The following is a 23,354-nucleotide window of genomic DNA, read 5'->3' on the forward strand; positions in this document are numbered from 1 at the left end:
CGCCCAGTCCCAGCTTGGTTGCAGAGGTAGTTTGCTGTGACTTGGCATTGTATAGAATTAACAAGCAGAAGAAAAATGTAAGCATATGTCCGTATACATCAGGAGTGAGGGCAATGCAAGGGCCACACTTCTGGGCAAACTTTCAAGGGCCCTATGAGCAGGCAAAAATGAACAGAGCAACAAATTACCTCTGTATCATTGTGTGTCTAGTTTCTGCACACATCTCTGTATCCTCTGTCCCAACAAGAGGCATTATCAGAATTCAAAGACACAATCCAACCAGCTGAAAGGTGGGTGGGTGGGTTGCCAGTGAGGGAAGTATTATGGGCTGGCTGTGTGTGATGGGGGAATGTCCCGAAGATCAAATGGGACCATATTTAGCTCCTGCAACTGAGATGTCTCCTCCTACCCCCTGCTGTACATATTTTCTTTTTTCTATACTGTATGTGCTGAAGCTTGTATCTCTGAGTGTTTTGTTAGTGCAGTATATGTTCCATGCAGCCCACAAACAAATTTATAAATGGCAACAAGCTCCTTTACAACTGGAAGGGTTTTCTGTCCCTGTGCTAGACAGTTGAAAACTTTACATGAACTTTCCTCTGTAGTGCTATTGTGCACACTTGCTGCATGTGGGTGTGTCCTGAGCTGTTGGGGATAATGTTCGCAGTGGAAGCACAAACAAGTCAACAAATGGTATTTGTGGATGATTAAACACAGCAGCGGAGCTAAGGCGTTCAAAGGTCATTGATGCCATAAAGGGTAAGCATACTTTTGCCTGCCCTGTTAAGAGATTGTTCTGTATTGTGTTTCCTGCTTACCGCTGGAATTGCAGCTGGAACCACGGCAGGTCTGAACCACAAACCAGTTAAGCCAGAGCAAATAGTTTCTAGTGGGTGTAGCATTTTTGAGCATCAGGGCCCTGCAGTGTTTTCAAGCTGAATTCTTAGTAAATGTACTCCTGGCTTCAGTGTAGGAGGCAATGCGTTGGCAACCCTGGCAATGGGCGGATGAGGAATGTGCAACATTTGCCCTGCCCTTTACACTTCCTGGGCAGCTGTCTAGATTCAGGCAACTTTTAGCCTGTATTTCTTCTCCAACTCTGGTTTGACAAGTGAGTGTTTGTGTGATGTGCCACCACTGCTGTTTGTCAACGTTCCCCTCTGTTAACAAAACTACCAAGTGTCAACAGAAGCACATACTCCAGAAGACTGTGCCGTTCTACAGAGTGATGTGTGTTCTGAAGTTTATAGCAATAAAAGCAAGTATCTGTAGCAGCATGTTCACAGGTAGCAAATGCAGAAAAGGTTTAATGGACTGAAAGAAACCTCCAAGCTTCAAATGAATCTCTGCACCTGTTATGTTTTCAGATAATATGATACCTTGAGAGTTAAACTGCTCTACTTCAGTTCACATTGAAATCCTTTACCTTGCACCTGAGACCCTCTAAAGAAACTAAGGGAATCATAGGTGGTAGCCTTGTATATATTCAGGCATTCGTAGTTGCCAATATCTCTATAAAGTTGTCTTCTCCTAATGCCATATTCTGGCATTCTTAGGTCATATTACAAACTTTTGTCATTACAAAACTAAGGCCTGCTAAAGGGACGCGGGTGGTGCTGTGGTCTAAACCACAGAGCCCAGGGCTTGCCAATCAGAAGGTTGGCGATTCAAATCCCCACAACAGGGTGAGCTCCCGTTGTTCGGTCCCAGCTGCTGCCAACCTAGCAGCTCGAAAGCATGTCAAAGTGCAAGTAGATAAATAGGTACCACTCTGGCAGGGAGGTAAGCAGCATTTCCGTGCGCTGTTCTGGTTCGCCAGAAGTGGCTTAGTCATGCTGGCCACATGACCTGGAAGCTTTACACCGGCTCCCTCGGCGGCGCTCATCTCACTTTATTGGCTGAAGGAGCCAGCGTACAGCTTCCGGGTCATGTGGCCAGAATGACTAAGCCATTTCTGGCGAACCAGAGCAGCACACGGAAACACCGTTTACCTTCCCACTGGAGTGGTACCTATTTATCTACTTGCACTTTGACATGCTTTCAAACTGCTAGGTGGGCAGGTGCAGGGACCGAGCAACGGGAGCTCACCCCGTTGTGGGGATTCGAACCACCGACCTTCTGATCTTTAGTACCTTTCCTTAAATCAGACTGGGAGGGAACTTTCATCTTGGCACAGTGGTACCTAAAGTTTGCAGGTCTTTCTCCCAAATCCTTCCATCTGATGGAAGGGGGTGTTTCTGTTTCCTGTAGTGTGTTCACTGGGCCCAGGGATCAATCTTTCTGTATTTGTCAGCTGTGCAGCCCCTGTAACTGAGAGAGGCAGCTGAAGCCAGATCAAAAGCAGATTTGCCAAGGGTCATTAGGGAATAGTAAGTAAGTGGCTGAATTGGTGAAAGAAGCATGTGGCTCTCTTGGCCCGATGAGTAGAGCCGATTGCCCTGATATGTAACTTAATATGAAATGCTGTTCATCCCTCTTCACTATATAAAATGTTTGTGCCCAGTTCAGCACCAAGTAAAGGAGGAATTATGTGTCTTTTATATGCTTTGTATGCTTGGTTTGTGTAATTCTCCATTTTTAATCATGTGGATGGGCAAAGAGCTATGCATAGTGTGAAAGTGTGCCCCAGACATGAAAGCTGTTGGCTTTGTAATGTTGTCATCGTGAGCTACTTTTTAAAGACAGTGTAAAGATTTAAACGGACTGTCTGACCTTTGAGATTTACTCCCTATTTTATATTGGTTTGAAGTGTTGGACTTTGCCTTCACATGAGGTCTTCCATCCCAAATACTATAACTGTGTCTACAATAGTAGAAATGTGATTTGACTTACAGTTTGTGCGTGTGCAAGAGAAAGAGAGGGAGATTTTGAGTTTATAAATTATACTTTTGCAATATCTCTGCTGGCTTTAGATGCAACAGATTAGGGGAAGCTGGCTGCAAAAGAAGGCAGAAAATGTGGGAGGAGAGTTACAGTTTAGTTGCACACTCTACATGCAGGCTCCCCTGTGCTCAGGTAAAAATTATGTTCACTGCTAAACTTGTTACCACCAGTGGTCTAGTTAGGCCTTCTCTATCAAAGTTGCATCAATCTTTAGTGCAGCCTGGAGACAAGCAACTTTGGTTCTTCTCCTTTTTACATAGATGGAATGTCGCAGTCAGCTGAGATTAGTGTCTGGGAATTCTGGGCTTCCCACTCATGTGACCAGCCGCCTGTTTCTCTCCATGCGCCATAAAGATAATTAGTAATTCTAATGCCTGTGTGATGAATACTTAGTCACAAAGGCCTTTTGCCCTCTGAATGCAAAAACCAAAGCCAGGTATTTGTTGTGCTGTTTCTAATAAATGGGGTGTGAGTACCAATGTGCAGCTCTGACTTGGTTAACTACATGCACCTCCAAGCATGGAACTGAATTACAGTGGTACCTTGTCTACTATTCGCCTCGTCGAGCGCCCATTCTGTCAAACGTCTGTGGCAAACCCGGAAGTACCAGAACGGGTTACTTCTAGTTTCGTCACATGTGCAGAAGCACAAACCGCTCCGCGCACGTGCGCAGACGCGGCACTTTGCCCAGCGTCCTTTTCGGCCAGCGACCAGGGCTCCAGAACGGATCCCGGTTGCAAAACAAGGTACCACTGTAATTGTAGAATGCATAAGCTTTTATGGCCCAACATGATAAATCCCCTATGTATGAAAAAACTCATTTTATAACTCTGTAGATCTTGAGATTGTAGTCTGGAAGTATCCCTCACAATTTTGATTGATTATGATCCATAGGAGTTAAAGGGAGGTAAAAACACATACACACAAAATACAAAAGTTCAGGTAATTCCAAATCATGAGAAATTTTTATTTTCTTCCTTAGACTTAACATTTATTATGTGCTCCAATGTTTGAAAATGATCGCTATGTTTTAGTCCACATCTGCTGTAAAATTTGGGGCATGGCCATTGTGAAAAGTTGAGTTATGCTGCCACAGAAATATTAGTTAATGTTTGAAACATAAAAACTGCCCTAATCCCTGTTTTCTGCAGGTGGATTTTTTTGGTCCAGGAAATTCTCCTTGGAACTTTGTTTCTAATGCCCTTTCTGAGACTCGCCTCTAGACTGAACATACAGTACTTTCTAATGAATGAAGGTTTATTATTATTATTATTTTAAGAAGCAATTTCCAAAAGGAAACACTGTTAAGACTTAGTCTTCCCCTGCATTTTTTTAAAACCACTTTTGGTGCACAAGGTGTGCTTTTAAAGGCCAGCCCCTCACTCTCAACCTGAACTTCCTCACAGAGCTGTTATGAGGATAACATGAGAAGGAGGAGATCTGTATTTAAACCACCATGAGCCCCTTGCAGAAAAGGTGGGGTGTTAGTAGCCACTAACTGCTGCTACTACAGTGGTGCCCCGCAAGACGAATGCCTCGCAAGACGGAAAACCCGCTAGACGAAAGGGTTTTCCGTTTTGGAGGCGCTTCGCAAGACGAATTTCCCTATGGGCTTGCTTCGCAAGACGGAAACGTCTTGCGAGTGTTCCAATTTTTTTCCGCCCCCCCCTTTTTCTAAGCCGCTAAGCCGCTAATAGCCTTTTAGCCGCTAAGCCTTTAATAGCCGCTAAACCGCTAATAGCGCTAAGCCGCTAAGCCGCTAATAGGGTTGCTTCGCAAGACGAAAAAACTCACGGAACAGATTATTTTCGTCTTGCGAGGCACCACTGTATACGCTTCCTAGTTGGATCTGTCTGTGTCCTGGTTGTAATCTACTACAGCACTGCACCAGTGGCCCTTCTTTATAATTAGGGCAATTGCTTCACTCTCTGATTCCAGCCAATTGGGACCATGCCAGTATGGAGCCAATCATATGTAGCTGTATACGAAAGTCACAGCTCTTGAAGGGGGAGAGGAATGAATATTGGCCTCTTGCCGACAAAGCAACTGGGCAGAAACATTTGTCTTCGCATGGTGTGCTGGCAGGAAACTGCTCACCAGAACAGCATAGAAAGGCAAGAAGACCAATCTGATTACGACCTGTAAAAAGAGCAAAAAGTGGACAGTGTCCCTGGGGGGGGGCACTGATTTATGTGAAATCCACACACACCAGTTTTGGCTCATCGGTAATAAGGACAGGTAGGGAAAGTATAGACTAGGGGTGGGGGTGGGGAATGTTAACTCTTGCATATAAGCATTATTTTGAAAGCAAATTAATAGGAACTGTACACTTGATTGAAGATAATGATATACCAGTAACCAGCTTATATGCAGAAGTTAACATTCCCCACCCCTTGGAAAGGCATAAACTAGTTTTTGTACTGTTGGGTATGCACAAAAACACTTTGGAGATCTTGCAGGAAAGTGAATTGCAAAGAGAGTTTTGATAAGAAGCTGGGAGAGTTTCTGCTTCTAGAACTGTGTTATGTGCTGAGTTGAATAGGATCCAAAAGGCAGCAGTCTGATTGGTCCTAGAACAATAGGATCCAGACAGAATGCAGCAGTCTGATCTACAGGAGCCACCCAATCCAGCTCCAGGTGGAAGTGAATCTGCAACCTGATTGGCCTATAGGTGAATCCCGGAATTAGCCAATCATGTGGGGCCCATTGAGTAAATAATGTATATAAAGCAGACATTCTGGGGGAACTTCCATTCCTTCTCACCACTATCAGCTGAATAAAGAGCATGAAATCCACTCTCGACTCCGAGTATATTTCAAACTGCATTTTATGAAATTAGTAACGGCACCCTTGTTTGCACATCGCATTGAAACATAGTTAGAAACAAACCTTGGTTAAACTTGAGTGAGCAGCATGATGGGCAGAACTTACTGCTGTGTGCCTTTTCCCACTCCTGTTCCCACATCATTGGGGAAACAAGCCAGTGTCTGGCTTGCCATGACTTCTGAACTCAGGCTTATGCTTTGTTCTCTCCCTTCAAACCAAACCTTGGCTGGAAGCCGGTGTGGTTTACTCTCTCCCCTCCCACTGCAGTCATTTGTGGCAGGAGAAAAATGAACAAGCCCCTCCCCCCTCCCCATGCCCCCTTCTTCTGCCTTGACTGGAGTAAGCTGGCAGGGTTTTCGAACTGGTGGTTTTGCCTCAAAGGAGTTCTTCCCCCTTCTCAGCCTCCATAGGATTGCTCTGTAAATATTCCAGTGCAAATACTTTTGGCTATTGGAATCTGAGATCAGCTTTGAGATCTTATGCAGTATGTAAAATTAACCGGGCGCACTGTAGATTACTTAATTAATATGTCAGACATGGTAAATCAGATTCCCAATTACTTTACGGCACCATAACATTTACCAATTCATTTACCCCCAGAACATATTCATAGGGAGAAGACCGTCAGTGCCATTTTTAAGTAAAAACTGCTGTTGTAAACTGTCTGTACACGTGTGTGTGGGGGGGGGGAATAGTCTGATTTTACTTCTAGATTGAACATGGTGTTGCGAACACCACAGCTGGGGTGGCTACCCATATTCTAGTCCAGCTGATCTCTATCAAAGGCTTCCACAAGAAATCTTACAGATTGTTAGAGTCCCCATCTTCAGGTTGAGCTGAAAACAGGTTGTCTGCTGAAAACAAAACAGAATAATAATAAAAATCAATTGAAGATGGGATTTTAAAAATTCACATGGGACACTAAAAGATGCTTTGGTTCCTCAGTCCTCTTGTACAGCTAGAAGCAGGGACATTGGTAGAGTTAATCTTGCTTTCCATGAAACCTGCCTTGTTATACAAAAACCAAACATTGTGTTGTAAAATTAATTCTGGCCAGTTACTTAACAAGCCAACTTCAAATCATAGGTTATGAAGCTAGCTTGTTAAACTAAGCAGATTTAAACACACAAACAGACAAACAAACAAACAAACAAACAAACAAACTAGAGAACCTGGTTTAACTGTAGTGCTAATCTGGGTATCCTTAAACTCTGCCAAAGGCATCCTTGTGACAATGAAGGAGAGGTACGGTAGCTCTTTCCTGCTTTTCTTTGCAATGTTAAACCATGGTTTAGCATCATGTGTGAATGCAGCCATTTAACCACCCTTTTTTGCTTTATCTTTATGAATCTCCAGTCTTAACATAAATATTGCTAGACCCTTCTGATTTGGTATTTAAGCTCATGTTTAGGTCCTTAGAAAGATCTCTTTCACTCAGCCAAGAGTAGAAAAAGATGTGTGTGTTGTGTTATGTGGGTGAAATGTTTTAAAAGGAAGGGATGCCAAAATTCTGGGGCGGGTGGGGGATTCTACATAACTGTGGACAACAGTTCACAACTTAGAAAACTTTGAGGCACATGTCTTTGATTTTTTTTAAATGAAAAGTTGAGAGTGTTAATGTACCGTATTTTTTGCACCATAACACTCACTTTTTTCCTCCTAAAAAGCAAGGGGGCATGTCTGTGCGTGTTATGGAGGGAATGCCTATGGGTGGCATGCTTACGGATTTTCCTCCTCTAAAAACTACGTGCGTGTTATGGTCGGGTGCGTGTTATAGAGCGAAAAATACGGTAATTATAAATTATGGTTTTTAGAATTTGTCTTATAAGGTGGAGTGGTCTTTGCAGTTTCACATTCACTGGTAAATATGGACTCTGTTACTAAATATTTGAATTGGCATATTCGCTTCTAATACTGGTAGGTATAGTAATACAATGTTCTTACAATGTCATGATTCATTAGATTCTACTTACGTAGCTCTTGGTATGCCCAATCCCTTACGTTCCCTTGCTGTTTAAGTTTTGTGAGGTATTAAAGGAATTAAACAAAAATCTTTCTAATGCAACTTAAGGTGGTCAAAATAAACACTGAAAGTCATTGAGTAAGGATGTGTGTATATTTAACAGCAACCTTTGGACTTGTAGACTCTGTGCATATATTCCATGCTAATTAATTCATACTCATTAAGTCTAGTTCTGGTTTTGCTTGCATAACACTAGTTTGAATAGTACATAAACCGGAGTGGCAGGCATGTAAATAATGGTAGAAAACAGTCCAAAATATGTGTTGGAAGATTGAATCTTCCTATGGCCTGGAGAAACTCCTGTAGTTTTTGCATCATAAACTAAGTGTCCTAATTTAGTTTAGGCTTCCTCTTCAAACCTAACCTCCCACCCACCCCGCCTCTCTGGGTGAATGTTAAAGATGTGCCATAACTTGTATTTCTGATACTATGTAAAAGCTGTTTGTCCTAGCCGAATAATGCAATGTTGGTACTTTGGGGTGTGCATGCTGGAATTTATATTTGTTACGTAAGGAGAACGTATGACTCCCCTCATAAGTATTTGTTTAAACAATAAAGAAAGCAAATATACTGAGGAGCTGGGAGGGTTCTGCCCAGATAGAATTAACAGGAAGCCAAGGGTTTTAAACTTTGTTTCCTACATAATAGATCCACGCTCCCTCTTGAGGATTTAAGATGGTTTTAATGTAACCAGTGTATACTTGGATAGAATCAAAACAAGTTGTCCCATAATTTGAAGGATGACTTTTCTCTTAAAATCACATGGAGCCTATCATGGGTAAATCTGGCTGCTGGAATAATCCTCCTTCATCCGCTTGTGCCCTTCTTTTCTGGACTCGCAATTCAATAATTGGAATGGGTGGAGAAATACAGCTTTTGGCACTCATATATGCAATTATACAAGCACACAAGAGTGAAATTGTAGGTCTTGGTAAATAATAATTCTGTGTGTTGGGGAGTCAGCATTAACAATGTAGCAAAACCATGGCGGGATATCTCGAAATATTGTGGGGAATAGGTGGCAGTAGTAGCTCTGTGTGCACAGAATCCTAGAGTTGGGAGGGACCCCGAGGGACATCTACTTCAACCATCTGCAATGCAGGAATCTCAGCTAGATCATACATGAGAAGGCCATCCGACCTCTGCTTAAAAACCTCCAAGGAAGGAGAGTCTGCCACCTTTTGTGGAAGTGTGTTCCACTGTCGAACAGCTCTTACTGTCAGAAAGTTCTTCCTGTTCTTTAGTCAGAATCTCCCTTCTTGCAACTTGAATCCATTGGTTTGGGTCCTAGCCTCTGGAGCAGATGAAAACAAGCTTGAAGAGGGCTGTAATATTTCCTCTCAGTCTCCTCTTTACCAGCAGGATTTTATGGGCTTAGTAGACTGCACGCGGATCAGCCCCTTCACCCAATTTAATAATAACAATAACAACAACAACAACAACAACAACAACAATAATAATTTATTTATACCCTGCCCTCCCCGGCCAGAGCCAGGCTCAGGGCAGCTAACACCAATAAAATCACAGTAAAAACATAATAGAGGGAAAAGAGAGGGGGGAGGGAAACACAATTTAAAATACAGGTTAAAATGCCATTTAAAATGCAGCCTCATTTTAAAGTAGCCGATAAATCAAGACCATAAGGGGAGGGAAACATAAGGGTCAGACCGAGTCCAAACCAAAGGCCAGGCGGAACAGCTCTGTCTTGCAGGCCCTGCGGAAAGATATCAAATCCCGCAGGGCCCTAGTCTCTTGTGACAGAGCGTTCCAGCAAGACGGGGCCAGTACTGAAAAGACCCTGGTCCTAGTTGAGAGCAATCTAACCACTTTGCAACCTGGGACCTCCAAAATGTTGTCATTTGTGGACCTTAAGGTCCTCCATGGGGCATACCAGGAGAGGCGGTCCCATAAGTATGTGGGTCCTAGGCCGCATAGGGCTTTAAAGGTAAAAACCAGGAGAGCACAATTTTGCATAGGTTTTGCATTAGATGCAAATATATGTCGTCTTTCACAGGGCCTCAAAGATAAACCTCTCACAAGCAATAAGAATGTGAACAGGTGAGGCTTTTCTCAATGATAGTTTCATAGTACAAAATACTTTAACCCATTCTATTTCTGCCTACCACCTGGCTGTTACAGCTAGAAGAGCACTGTTCTCCCCAAGTGCCAACTCTAAGCCGTTCAAAGAACTCAAGTTTCATGAGTTGCAAACCAGGTAGGTTACACTAAGTCAGGGGTAGTGAGCCTTTTGGGCTCCACACGCCAGATCATTATGAGATCCTAGCCTTGTAGGCCAAACTTGACATGTGGGCAGGGTCTGGCATCACTATGATTGAGTGCTTGAGGCCTTTTTTGGTGCTTTAAAGTGACTTGCTCATGCAGCCGATCCAGCTGGCTTGGCTCAGCTGATGGGTGGTAATGCTGAAGTCTACTTTCCGCAGGCACTGGCTGCACAAGTGAGTTCCTGCAGGGAACTTGCTAGCACATCCAGTTTAGCTGATGGGTGATAAAGCCAAAGACATACTTTTCAGGCTCCTGATTGTATTCTGGCAGCTGCACCTCCCCCTGACCCACACATGATGTATGACATCAGGTTTGAGGCAGGTGGGCATGGCTTGTGGAAAACAGCCAGGGATTCTGCACCCTTACCGTATGTCTTTCCTCAGTTTGATCTTAGACTGGCAATACCACACTCAGTGGAAGATCAGGCACAGCACTTCACATCGTGGTTGGGGCTGAGCGGGTGCGGCAGGAGATCAAAAAGCATTTAATATTTATAGCAAGATTCAGATGCCCATACAGTGGTGCCCCGCAAGACGAATGCCTCGCAAGACGGAAAACTCGCTAGACGAAAGAGTTTTCCGTTTTGGAGGGGCTTTGCAAAACAAATTTCCTATGGGCTTGCTTCGCAAGACGACAGTGTCTTGCGAGTTCCTGCTGGTTTTTTTCCCTCCCCCCCTTTTTCTAAGCCGCTTATCAGCTGGTCCGATCAGCAGATAAGCCGCTAAAAGCCGCTAATAGCGCTAATCCGCTAATCCTTCAATGGGCTTGCTTCGCAAGACAAAAAAACCGCTAGACGAAGAGAATCACAGAACGGATTCTTTTCGTCTTGCAAGGCACCACTGTACTTGGGTAAATTCAAGAGTAAACTGTTAAAAAGTAAGCAGTATAATTGAAAAGCATTGTTGTGGTTATTCATCCTCTTCCTGATAACTACAGCAGTGTTATCTGCACAGGTCAGACAACTGCTCATTCCCCAACCCCTTCTTTTTTGTTAACAAAAGGGACTTGTGTCTTTGACATGAATGCCCCCCCTTTTTGTGTTTATAGGATCAGGAACAGCCCACTGCAAGAATACATCCATTCTCCTCCCCCCCATGGGAGGAAATAAGTTAATCACATGCTGCATTTGTAGCTGCATTTCCCAATGAAAGAAAAAAGAAAGAGGGAGGGAGAGGGAAGTCCCAATATGCCAAGAGACTTGATGACAACATCGGTCTGCACTGCAGGGTTGTCATATACATTTTGGGCCCCACCCTGGGCCTACAAAACATTCTTAGTATAGCAACACTGAGCTACTTTGCACGAATGATGTTACCCATGATTTACCCACCACAGCCATTTCTCCCCCCCCTCTCCCCCAAACGTATGGTATCATAATGATGGTTTTTATTTGCATTTTATTTGATTTTATAAGTTCAAAGCAGAGTAATTCGGGGGGGCTGGGGTGTGACATTAACATATGAGAGTGCTGGAGGTGAATTAGTTAAACTGGTTACCCAATCAGAACCCAGGGGGGTGGAGTCAGAGGGACTATAAAACTAGCTCTGGGAGAGGCGAAGGGAGCAGTTTGTTGGGTGGGTGGTTGGAGTGGGAGTGAATTGGGATGGAGTCTGGGTAGGTTGAGTTAGTGTAGCGAAATAAGCTGAGTCAGGAACAGCTAGGAGCTAGGAAGACAAGTAAATATCTGACAGGTGGTTTAGTGAGTGAGAGCAGGTAGCGGAATTTATAGGTCTGGATAGGCACCCCATGATTGTAATTGACTGATACCATTTATGAAACCACACACTTGTTAAACTACAATAAATAAACAGAAGTTTATGTTCCAATTTAACCCTGACTGGACTCAGTATTGTACCAGGTAGGGCCTGGGTGGTGGCAGCGAGAAATAAAGTGGTGGCACAGGAATCAATAGACAATGAAACGTCCGGGGACCCTGTGTGATCGCCACAGCAGGGCATGAAATTAACCCTGTGTTAGAGCAGGAGGTCTTGTCTTTGTTGCTGCCTTTTGCTTTCAGGTGAGTGTGCTATTGCCAGGCCGTTGCTACACATTGATCAATTATTTCTCTGGACAATATTCATCTGTATACCAGGGGAAATTGGGGCTAGGAATGGGCACAGCTTCAGAATGAAGCCCCTTCCCGTTGCTTGGAGAAAACAGATTCCTAGATCATTTAAAGTTATCTGTAGCATTCATCACTCACAGCTCTGACATTGCTCATTGGCTAAAAGAAGTTTGTTTTATAAGGGTTAAAAACCCATGAAGTCAGGTTGTGGTTCCCTTACCAGTACTGGGCCCAGTGCAGCTGCACCCCAGTCAGAAACTGTAGTACAAGGTTCTAGCGGATTATAGAATAGATTGGTGCAAAGTAAAAGAATCAAGGCGCTCAGTTAACTTCCCAGTTGCCACTTAGTAATTGGGCAAATGATGCAAATATATCTGAACAATACACTGCTCCAATGAGGTGAAATGAATGTGAAATCAAATATCTAGTGCTGCTAAGTAAAATCCTGAGTATCTAGTATTATTTGTGTTAAATTATTAAAACCTGAGTTATTGCCACCTAAGGGTCTAGCCCAGAGGCTTCCAACTCAGAGCTCCAGATTTTGAACTATTTTTTAAAGCCAGCCTGTAGCTTTATCTGTTTATTAAACCTAGTGAAGGAAATCAGAGCTGCAAATGGTGAGACATTTGGACACCAAGGCTACAGGAATCCCTGTGGCCCCCAAGAGCTGCTGTTTTCACATCCTTTCTACTGCACTTTTCCTGCATCTGTCTCATTTCCTAGGCAGAAATTCAACAGGTTAAACCTTTCCTCATATGTATATAAAATTATGGAAAAAATTCACTGCGATTGTACTTTTTCTAATTTTGTGTTATGCCGTGCCACCCATGGCAGATGTTTTGTGACTGGTCCCCCCAGTGCTGCCTCAAAATCCAAAAAGATTGGCGACTCTTGATGTTGCCCCTTATGATCCTACACAGCAATTCCATATTTAAACAGGGCGATGGTGGATGAAACAACAGTATGTGCCATGTTTTGTAGGAAGGGTTGACACTGTTGATATATTTCACTGGAAGTTCTCCCTTGCTATTGCTTTCAGATATCTCTTTCCTCCCATTATGCTATTCTTGAAGCACCTAGCCGAAGAGCAGGCACTTTAAAAGCTTTGGATTGCTTATGTCACAATCATAGACATGTATATTTGCATTCTGTTTCCCTTCCTGGGTGCTATTTTTACTAGGTATCTTTTGGAATGTACGGGCAGAAATTCTTTGGCCACTTTGGATGACGGGGTTTAACATGGACCAGCCAGACGCTGTCATAAGTACACATGCAATTTAAACAAAAAAGTGAGGACACGAACTGCAAAGTCTCCCTGTAGCTTTCGGTGCATGACTCAAGCAGCTGGCCCAGAGCAGGTGTAGTTAAGTCAGTGCTAAACCACACCTATGTTTTCCAGCTTGCCCAATGAAAACCACACATTTGTGCTGTGTCTTTTTGCTCTTGCCTTTCATTTGCTTCTTCTCGTATTAGCTTGCTCGGTAACCAAAGCCAGATTCCAGGTGCATTATTCTATGATCAATCTGTAATCATAGAAACAGAGTTCCTCCTCTTAATTCCTCCGTTGCCAACCATTTCTGGGTGGGTGAATGTCAGTAGCTGTAGTTATTTTTAAATGTGAGAGGTGAGGCTTGTCATGCAAAGCTGAAAAGAGGGCGTTTGTTTGCAGAGCTGACATCAAAGTGTAGATTGCTGCTTACTGGCTGAGCATTTTTGCTTTTGTACCTGGTAATCTTTAACGTGGTCTGTCAGTCACAGAGACCATTGCTTAACCAGAGGATTCATATGAAATATTGCTAGCATTTATGATCCAGAAGATTGGCATTCTGTTTCTCCGCATACTGGACTTTGAAACTTCAGCTAAGCAGCTTGCAATCCTTTCCTTCACGTTGCTCAACTAAGCAATTGCTTTCCACTTCTCTTCACAGGATAATATAAATGTGTTTTTGAAAGCTTGTGAAAATCTTGGATTAAAAGAAGCTCAGCTTTTTCATCCTGGTGACCTTCAAGATCTATCTAATCGAGTTACTGTCAAGTAAGTATCCTGTGTTTTTATCAGTTGACTTTTAAGAATATTCAAATGTGACTTCTGTGGTGCTGCTGTTCATGTATATAGGGATTTTATATAATGTTTCCTTTGTATGTTCAGCGTGGAAGCTGTCAGGCTTCTTTAGATCTTCAAGCCTGTAAAAGCTGGGATTTAATTTGCGTCCATTTTTCTGGAGCAACTACCTTGGTACATTTTGTTTTTAAGTATTTGCTGACATTTAAAATGTGCCAAGCTGCTTTACTAATTAATGGCTGCATTGCTTGAAGATGCAAAGTCGAATGTTCAACAGTTCTTAAATGTGAAAGTAAAAATGGAAGCCTTCACTATAAGCTTGTAATTACCAGAAGGGTACTCTCTCTGTGTGTGTTTGCTATGCATGTATGTACCCACCTTTGGTCTAGCATTCAGATCTTGAAATCTGCTAACTGGAGAGCTGAACCCAAGTGACATACTGTGTTGCCTGTGGATTTTCTGCTAAAATGTTGTGTGATACATTACTAACAGAGGTAATATTGTGTAGTGCAGAGTTGGGCAGACTGCAGGCTTGTCATATATCTACTTTGCTTGTTTTTACTAAACAACACCCCACCCCCAAGTTTTAACAACCAGGTGCAAAGGACATAGATTTAGAATAAAAGAACTGGGTGCTTCTGAGCTTATGCGGAGCCTAGGAACTTTTCAGCACCTGAACTGAACTTGTAGTCCTTTCATGAAAAACTCCACTGTTACCCCAAACTTTCTTCTCTTCAGCTACCTAATTCCAGATGAGGAGGAAGCACATTTTTTTAAAAAATGACATTGTTAAACAATTGTTCACAAAAACCCCTGGTGAGATACTGCAGGTTACCTAGAGATCTACCAGTAGGTCCTCATCTGCCCAGCCTTGTTAAAGTGACTAAGTTTATGTGTTGTGGACTTAGAAGTCCTTGATTCTATTTTTCCTAAGCAGTTCATTGATCAAAGGTTGTGTTAAGCTACTAAATCTTGGCCACAGTGACCCGTCTGTAATATCAGGTTGATAACAGTGCCCTGCCATAAAAGCTGATGTATGAATTACTGAAAACAATATATATGAAGCATTTGAGAGTGTTGAGAGTACCATATAATAATGACAATAAAAAAGAATAATTTCATCATTCCTGAGGGCAGTCTTTCTCACTATTAGAATAGGTTTGAGAAGAGAAGTCTTAGTGTGTGCAGTATCAGAGAGAAACTATTCTCATGAAAAGGAAAGCTAAGTACAGTGTGTTCAGGCTATGTATAATTGCTATTATTATAGTCTGTTTCACGAGATAATATAAATGTTAGGTCTTGAACAAATTATTCATTGCTTTCTATAATCTTGGAACTGCCAGAGCTTGCTTTTACTATACGGCCAGGAGTTTCACTGAAGACAAAGTCCTTAAAACGTTGCCAAGAATTTTGTCGTTAACAAGTGTTACTAAGGTAAATACAGCATACAGGAAGTGTTTCCTGGGCTGTTAACCTGTGCTAGTGGTTACAGGTTGTGGAGAAGTAGGTAGGGCAGTAATCAACAAGGCAAGAATGCAAGGATTCAGAGAAACCTTTACCCTTGGTCTTTCAGGCCATTTGAGAAGGGCAATATGCGTGTAAAAGCAGTTGCCAAGAATGTTAGTTTAAGAATGGTAAACACTGTTGTGAAATCAGCATTACTAAGCCTGCAGCAACCTGAAAACTCTACGAATCAAAACCAGCGCTGCAAAAAACCATTTTGTTGATCCGATCGGATGATATGTGTAAGAGGTTATCTCCAGGTGGCCAACCACGAGAGACTATTGTGCAGGTTCCTGTTCTGAAGGTTGGCTCTCTCTGCTGTAAAGGCAAAGCAACGATTCTGCAGACAAATTCCCTGACTCCTCTGGAGGCAGTGAATGGGACTGTTCCCTCCATCAGCCTTCCTGGGTCTTGGTGTGCCCCATTCTGAAAAGCATCCTGGTAGTGGTGGAAGAGGTCACATGCATTGTGTTCATTCCTCTTTAGCAAAGGGTTTCCCAAACCTCGTGAGTTCATTGACCCCTTGATAAGCTTATAAAGCTGTCATCGACACTAACCTAAATGTAAATGAAATTAAGTCAAGAAATACCATCCATTCCTCACTGGCAATGAAGGTGTACTCTATACATGTCCATGCCCTTTGTTTCCGAGGCTCATAGTTCCCACTTATTATTTTTGAACTGTGTCCTGTAATTACCGCTCACCCATTAAAGCAGTGGGCGGGGTTTGCGACCTGGCGCGGGCTTCCTGAGCCTGGTTGACACCCCCCTATTTGCTTGCTGGCCATCGCTACGCCCCCTCCCTGGCTAGCCAATCAGCTGCTGGCTGGGGGGCGGAGCAAGGGCCAGGTAGGGAAGGCTCCAGCCGACCACCTCTCCCTTCCAGTCTCTAGGTCTTTATTCACCCCTTCACAGACCCATTGACACTAGGGGGTCAATACCAACCCCTTTAGGAAGCCCTGCTCTAACAGGAGCAGGCTAGGAAAAGGCACATCCTTCTAACTCTGCTGCAAATGCTGTAGAACTGTCCCTTGTGTTTTCTGTTGTCCCACATCCCAAAGAGAGATGAGTTCTGTTACCTCAGCTGTGATTGTCTGGCTGGCTGATTTATCTCTTCCCCCACCTTCTGTGTGTGTGTCGGCAGGGGAGTGAGGGGAAACCAAGCTTGGACTCTGTCATGATACAGATGCTGCCCTTGAGTCCAGAGTCTCTCTTCCCCCACCCGGAGCTTTAAGTATGGAGAATAGAAAGGAAGCAGCTACCATTGATGCCAGCCCATAGCTTGGCAGTAATGGCAATTTGCCCCTCCTTCCTGCTGTGTCATGTCTTCTAGGACTTGAAGAGAAATGGAGATCTTCAGGAGTAGGGGGTGGAGGGGAGACTCAGATGAGTGGATTGGGGGTGGATGATTGACTTTCGCCTGATTATTTGCAAGGTTTCCCTGGATTCCTTTAAATAAAGTTATAGGAGTTTTCCCTTGTCAAGAAATGCTATGATACCCCTTCCACTACCACACAAACATTGTATATCGTCATGAATCCTGTGGCCAACATTGTGGCACTTGTCACAGTGGCCTGATGAAACTTAAATAATTCTGTTCATTAATAGTAAAGCTGAGTTCAGTTAATAAACATTTTGTGATTTACTGTTTGTGTACCCGGTTCCTTTTAGGTTTGCAAAAGGTATTGATTAGCTTCCTAAAAACAGAAATATACTGCAGCAAAGCAACAATAAACCACACTACCTCTACAGTCTACAGTGGTTGTTTTCCAGCTGGAAGGTGACATGAGCTCATCTTCAGCTATAGTCACTAGGATATGTAATAAACTGAAACTGAGATCAGATAGCTTAAAAGGAAACAGTTGTGCAAGATATTCCTTAAGACTATAAGCATGAACTCTAGTCCAAAATGAGCAACAGGGATATGTAGTAATTGGCAGTGAAATTAATGGTGGAATGGTAGCTCAATTTGAGAACTGCTGTTATCATTTTGGTATCTCTTACAGTTCTTGGAGTAAGAACTAACAGACATTATGATGAGCTCGACATCAGACTCACAAATAAATATTACTTTCTTCATTAGTTAAGCTGATTTATAATTACAGCAAACAATGTCTAGTAGCTGCTATCAAATGCAAAACAACAACAACAATGCACTTCAATTAACAATTAATGATTTGTGCAAAGATTGTTTGCACAACCTGGACTAAGGCAAATACAGTAAATATATGTAATCAGCAGTGGACTAGTCCCAACACGAGACAATTACCTTCAGTTATTGACAGATCATACTATCAATGAAAGCATCATTACCCAAGGGACACTACCTCCTGAAAAGATTCTTTGTCCTGGTCCTAGAGAAACAAAAGCACTATCACAGCTCCCATTAACTTAATTAGAATTTGCACAGCATCATGATGTATGTATGAGAAGAAAATGACATGTCTGTTTCTCTTAATTGGAGCTTTCAAGCATGTCACAAACCTGTCTGGTGTTCAGCTTTAAATCATGATTTAAATTGGAGGGAGGGACAGTTACATACGAAATACCCATTTTAGAGTAACACCACATCCAAACCATACTTTTAAACATTCTTATACACCTCTAACACTTATGGCTACCCCCAATTAATCCTACGAACTGTAGTTTGTAAAGGGTGCTGAGAGTTTTTAGGAGAGTGTTAACCAATATCAGTTCACAGTACTTTACACAGTACACTTTTCATAAGTGCGTTTAAGCATATAAAGGAACATTAGACTTTGGAATTTAAGTTGAACGTTTCTTATGAGACAAACATTGTTTTCTTAAACTAGTGTTTGCAAGTATATTTGTAGCGGGCTGTTCATAATGGTGTTCAGAACCAGTTATTTTCGGCTTCAAAGAGTCTTCAGTGCAGCTGTGAGTTTCAGCGTAGAGGCTAAAGACAGGACTCCTTCCTAAATGCTACCTAGGCAGGTAGTTATGTTTGGAGAGTTGGGGGGCAAACAGCTAATGTATATTCTCAACCCCTGGAGGGGAGATTGAGAACTTCTACACCAATTGCTGCCTTTTCAAGCATTAGGATTGGAACTATATAAACACTGAAATTCAGTAAGTATGTGTTTAGTCATTTGGGAGAATGCCTAGATTTTGAACTACTGAAAATAGTGTATAATTATTTTATTGGGACATGTTTTCTGCACGGTGGGTGGGGGGGGAGTTGAGTATGAATCTCTGCTTCTGTAGGAAGTAAATGTGCTTTAAGGTCAGCCGAGAATATTATAGGGTGCAATGTGAAACTCTTGCTAAAAATACTTGCAGTAGCATGGGGAGAGCTAAACAGTACATTTCAGACTCTTTAATTCTTCCTGTGACGCACAGTTTGGAAGTTTCAATGCCTTGTTATGTTTTAAAATTGAGACTTTTATAAATATCGAAACCATAGATTTGGAAACACTGGTATTGTGTAGTTCTGGAAAGAAAACTGACAGTAGAAATCCTTACATAAATCTGCATTGTAGAAATTCTCTTTTTTATAGATTGAAAAATGGATCTATCTATGGACTGTAAAAATGGAAATAGATATTATACCCTTGCTTAGGTATATTTACTTACACACAATAGTATTTAATGCCTACAAACATTTGGTTCAGGCACAAGGCTCATTTAACCCTGTGCGTTGTTCCCATAGTTACCACCCAGATGCTTATGGGAAATCAGCAAGCAGAACATAAGTGCAACAGCAACTTCCCCTCTTGAGAGTCCCAGCAACCAGCATACGGAGCCATGTGCTTCTGACAGTGAAGGGTAGCACACAGTCATCATGACCACAAGCTATTGATAACCTCACCCTCCCTGAATACGTCTAATCCCTTTTTAAAGCTATCCAAGTTTCTGGCAATCAGTACCTCTTGAATTTTATTCAGAGTAGACCCATTAAAATTAATGGACCTAACCAGTGCTTTTTCCCAGGGGGTACTCAAGGGTATGCAGTACTGGCCCCTCTTTTGTTGTTGTTAAAAAGTGTGGCACTCCAGTGATGGAAAGCATTGGGCATATAAGAGTTATATTATAATGCACCTTTCACATATCAAATGTGGAATCATCATGCGGTATGATAGGTTATCTTCTGGAATTCAAGTATTGTGTGTGTTTAATCTGTTATGATATATTAGGGTTTTTGTTGATGTTAATTATAGCATAATGCTAATTAAAAAAAAATACAAACAATCTCATTAAGTAAGCCAGCTAACAGAGTTGTACAGTGAAGAATAATCTAGTTGCCTGTATGCTGCTAAACCAAAACAGAATTAGAACTTCATTTTTGAGGGCAAACACAGTTAAGATCCTACCTACGCTTATTCAAATGGAAAAGGACAGCAGGCTTGTAAGGCTTCCAGCATTCGCAGGACCCAGGAGGACTGGATTCATTCTGTCCAAATTTCAGGAATATTTCTTACTGCTTACCTCACAGACATTTCTGTTTCTGGCATCTCTGCGTTTCTGAACCAAGCAAGATTATTGAGTTAGTGGTTGTTGGTTATACTATGTGTTGCTGAGAAGCGGCAGCATGTACTGCAAAATTTTAAGTATTGTATGTACTAAAAGGCTAAATGCTGATAAGCGGGTTCACGTGCCAACAGAGATGCTTTATTTGTCACATTGTTATAACAATCTGTAGAAAGCAAAACAAATCAGATTTGTATCTTTTAAAAATAATAATAATGTACTTACTGGCATCACTGGTCTGAAATGCACATGTTCACCAGCAGACCTGTAGCAGATAAGTTTCCAGCAAAAGAAAGAAGAATAAAGACCTCCCCTAAAAGTCTAGAAATAAATTTGTTGGTTTTTTAAAAAAAAAACCGCCCCAAAAAGTGTGGCACTCACTATAACAACTTCATGGTGAGTACCAGCACCTATTTTTCTAGGGGAAAAAGCACCAGACCTAACTTATTCACGTTCATTAATTTCAGCGGGTCTACTCCTGAGTAAAACTGAAGTAAATACCACCCTATAATTTACATATGTGATGTATGAAGCACTTCCAGCATTCAGCTTTGTTACATAGCCCTGGGTTTGGATAGTATGAGAGATAGAGGAAAAATCTGAGGTGAGCAAAGGATTGTAATATTCTAGTTTGTGCAGCTTCAGGTGTGCGTAATGGTACATATCTGAGTTAAGCATTTATGTCCTTCTCGAGTCATGTCGTATAGTTTTGGGCATTTCTTAAATAGTATTATTTCTTATATAAGTGCTTGTAGGTTTCATGTGTTGCCTCCCCATTAGTTTTATTCTCACATCCCAATCATTACAGGTGTATGATAACCTGAGTTCAGTCCTCCTTGAAATTTTGTGGTGCCTTTATCCTCCTGATTCACCACAGCTTCCTAGTGGAGTCAGATGTGACCTCAGTTTTGGCAATAGATACACGGAGGCGAGATCCCTTTGGCATTAATGGTGGTCTTGTTCAGCCTAAACTTCAACAATATCACTAGATCAGGGAATGCTAACCTTTTTAGAGTTCCCTCCCTAATATCAGCCGCAAGAGTCTAGATAGTATCCACCAGGTTTAGATGCCTGAAATGCCCCAAACTGGGAACAAATTGTTGGCTTACTTCATCCAGAGTTGTTTGACTGTTTATACTTGAGATGAGCATTCTGGTTTAAATTAAGAAAGATGAACTGGGGATTTAACTTGGAATATCAGAGCCTTAACTTATGCCAAAGAATGTGAAGGTTTGGTTATATAACAAGAATTTAAATTAAAATGGCCATGTGTGAATTAGTGAAGGTTAAAGTGTTCTTCCTGGTAAACGTTTAATATAAAAGCGGCATATTTTTATAGCACCGCTAAGTTACTGGTCAAAAGATAAGGTGCTGTAATAACCCTGGGTGTAATTGCAAACAAGTGATAATACTGTACTTGAACAACCGAAGAACAGCATAAGAAGAACATTTGCAAAGTTAAATTGAAAAAAGCAATCTGAGTGACATTCCTTTTTTTGCTTTCTTCCTACGTATGACAAATTTAATTACAAAACTCTGCAGCATCCGTAACTATAAAGAATAATACTGAATCTTAAATATTTACATAACTATGTAAAAATAAAATGGAGTGAGATTACTAAAGCATAGCAAAGCAAAGCTTCTGAGTGAGTAAACATATCAACAGCTACATAAATCATTCAAACATAGTATCTTTGAATACTTCTGCCCCATGACTATTATTTACCCATGTATTAGAGATGTAGCATAAGCACTTGCCTGCTCTATGGGATCATCAGATTAGCTGTATAAGTCAGTAGCTAAACATAGTGCAATGCTTTTAGAACGTTAAACATTTGGGTGCATTGGAAATAACTGATATTTACCTTGGGGGGGCATGTGCTTGCCATATGGCTATACAGCTATTATTGAACAGTACTTTAAACTTGTGGTTCATTGGCACTGAGTGAAACAGAAGTTTAAGAGCTCACTTGAAAAGCTTTCCTGGAGGCCTGCTCTTTTAGGAAGTATGTATTTTATTTTCCTTAGCAAAGGGGGGGGGGAAACAATTTTCACCTGGCATAGTTCAGCTGTATGCGGGGGGGGGGGGGATAAAACTCTCCCCAACTCATGACTATATTAACAATGAACTTTAATACAGGCAGAATATAATCATGAGTGCAGATTGGTGAGTACAGTGAAGTACTTCCCTTCTGAAGTTGCTCTATAAACCCTAGCTGTTTTTTTCCAGAAGGAAAAAATAAGATGGACCCAAAATAGCACGTGCTTGACACACACACACCCTCCATCCCGGAAATGATCTGCTCAGAAACATGCTGGAAATTTTGTGTGTGTGACAGAGAGAGAAAGAGATTGCTTGGCTTTTTATGGTGGCTATTAGTACAGTGGTACCTTGGGGAAAGGACGCGGGTGGCACTGTGGGTTAAACCACAGAGCCTAGGACTTGCCGATCAGAAGGTCGGCGGTTCGAATCTCCGTGGCGGGGTGAGCTCCCGTTGCTCAGTCCCTGCTCCTGCCAACCTAGCAGTTCGAAAGCACAAAGTGCAAGTAGATAAATAGGTACCGTTCTGGCGAGAAGGTAAACGGCGTTTCCGTGCGCTGCTCTGGTTCGCCAGAAGCAGCTTAGTCATGCTGGCCACATGACCCGGAAGCTGTTCGCCGGCTCCCTCGGCCAATAAAGCGAGATGAGCACTGCAACCCCAGAGTCGGTCACGACTGGACCTAATGGTCGGGGTCCCTTTACCTTTACCTTGGGTTAAGAACTTAATTCATGCTGGAGGTCCATTCTTAACCTGAAGCACCACTTTAGCTAATGGGGCCTCCCGCTGCCGCCACTGCGCAATTTCTCTTCTCATCCTGAAGCAAAGTTCTTAACCCGAGGTACTATTTAGCGTAGTCTGTAACCCTGAAGCGTCTGTAACCTGAAGCGTATGTAAGCCAAGGTACCACTTTAGATATTTAGTAAGCGGTCTCTGAAGTGGGAAGAGGAAAATAAGATGAACACAATCCCACTTTGAAGGTGGGAGACAAAGGAAGTGCCATGGTTAGGACAGACTTACTTATGTAGACCTGAAAATAAGTGGGTTGGTTATAGGTTCATAGAACCATAGAATTGTAGAGCTGGAAGGGAGCCCACTGGTCATCTAGTCCAACCCCCTTGCAATGCAGGAATCTCAGCTAGATCCTACATGACAGATGGCCATCCAACCTCTGCTTAAAAAC

The 23,354-nt window shown here is 42.2% G+C and overlaps 1 protein-coding gene across 50 annotated transcripts in view; it reads left to right on the forward strand.

Annotated features, from left to right (window-relative positions):
- Positions 1 to 23,354, forward strand: part of LMO7 (LIM domain 7) — a 150,686-nt gene that overhangs the window by 52,505 nt on the left and 74,827 nt on the right. For 43 of the 50 annotated variants that reach the window (XM_083501047.1, XM_083501009.1, XM_083501031.1 and 40 more), the window contains exon 5: positions 14,009 to 14,115. In XM_083501047.1, the coding sequence (XP_083357173.1) occupies positions 14,009 to 14,115 (107 nt within the window). Of the gene's footprint in view, positions 1 to 13,501; positions 13,705 to 14,008; positions 14,116 to 23,354 lie in introns of those variants that run through there. The other 7 variants (XM_083501013.1, XM_083501015.1, XM_083501016.1 and 4 more) reach the window with 4 other exon arrangements.

This window comes from Podarcis liolepis (genome assembly GCF_965112155.1).
Source record: "Podarcis liolepis genome assembly, chromosome: 4".
Lineage (NCBI taxonomy): Eukaryota > Metazoa > Chordata > Lepidosauria > Squamata > Lacertidae > Podarcis > Podarcis liolepis.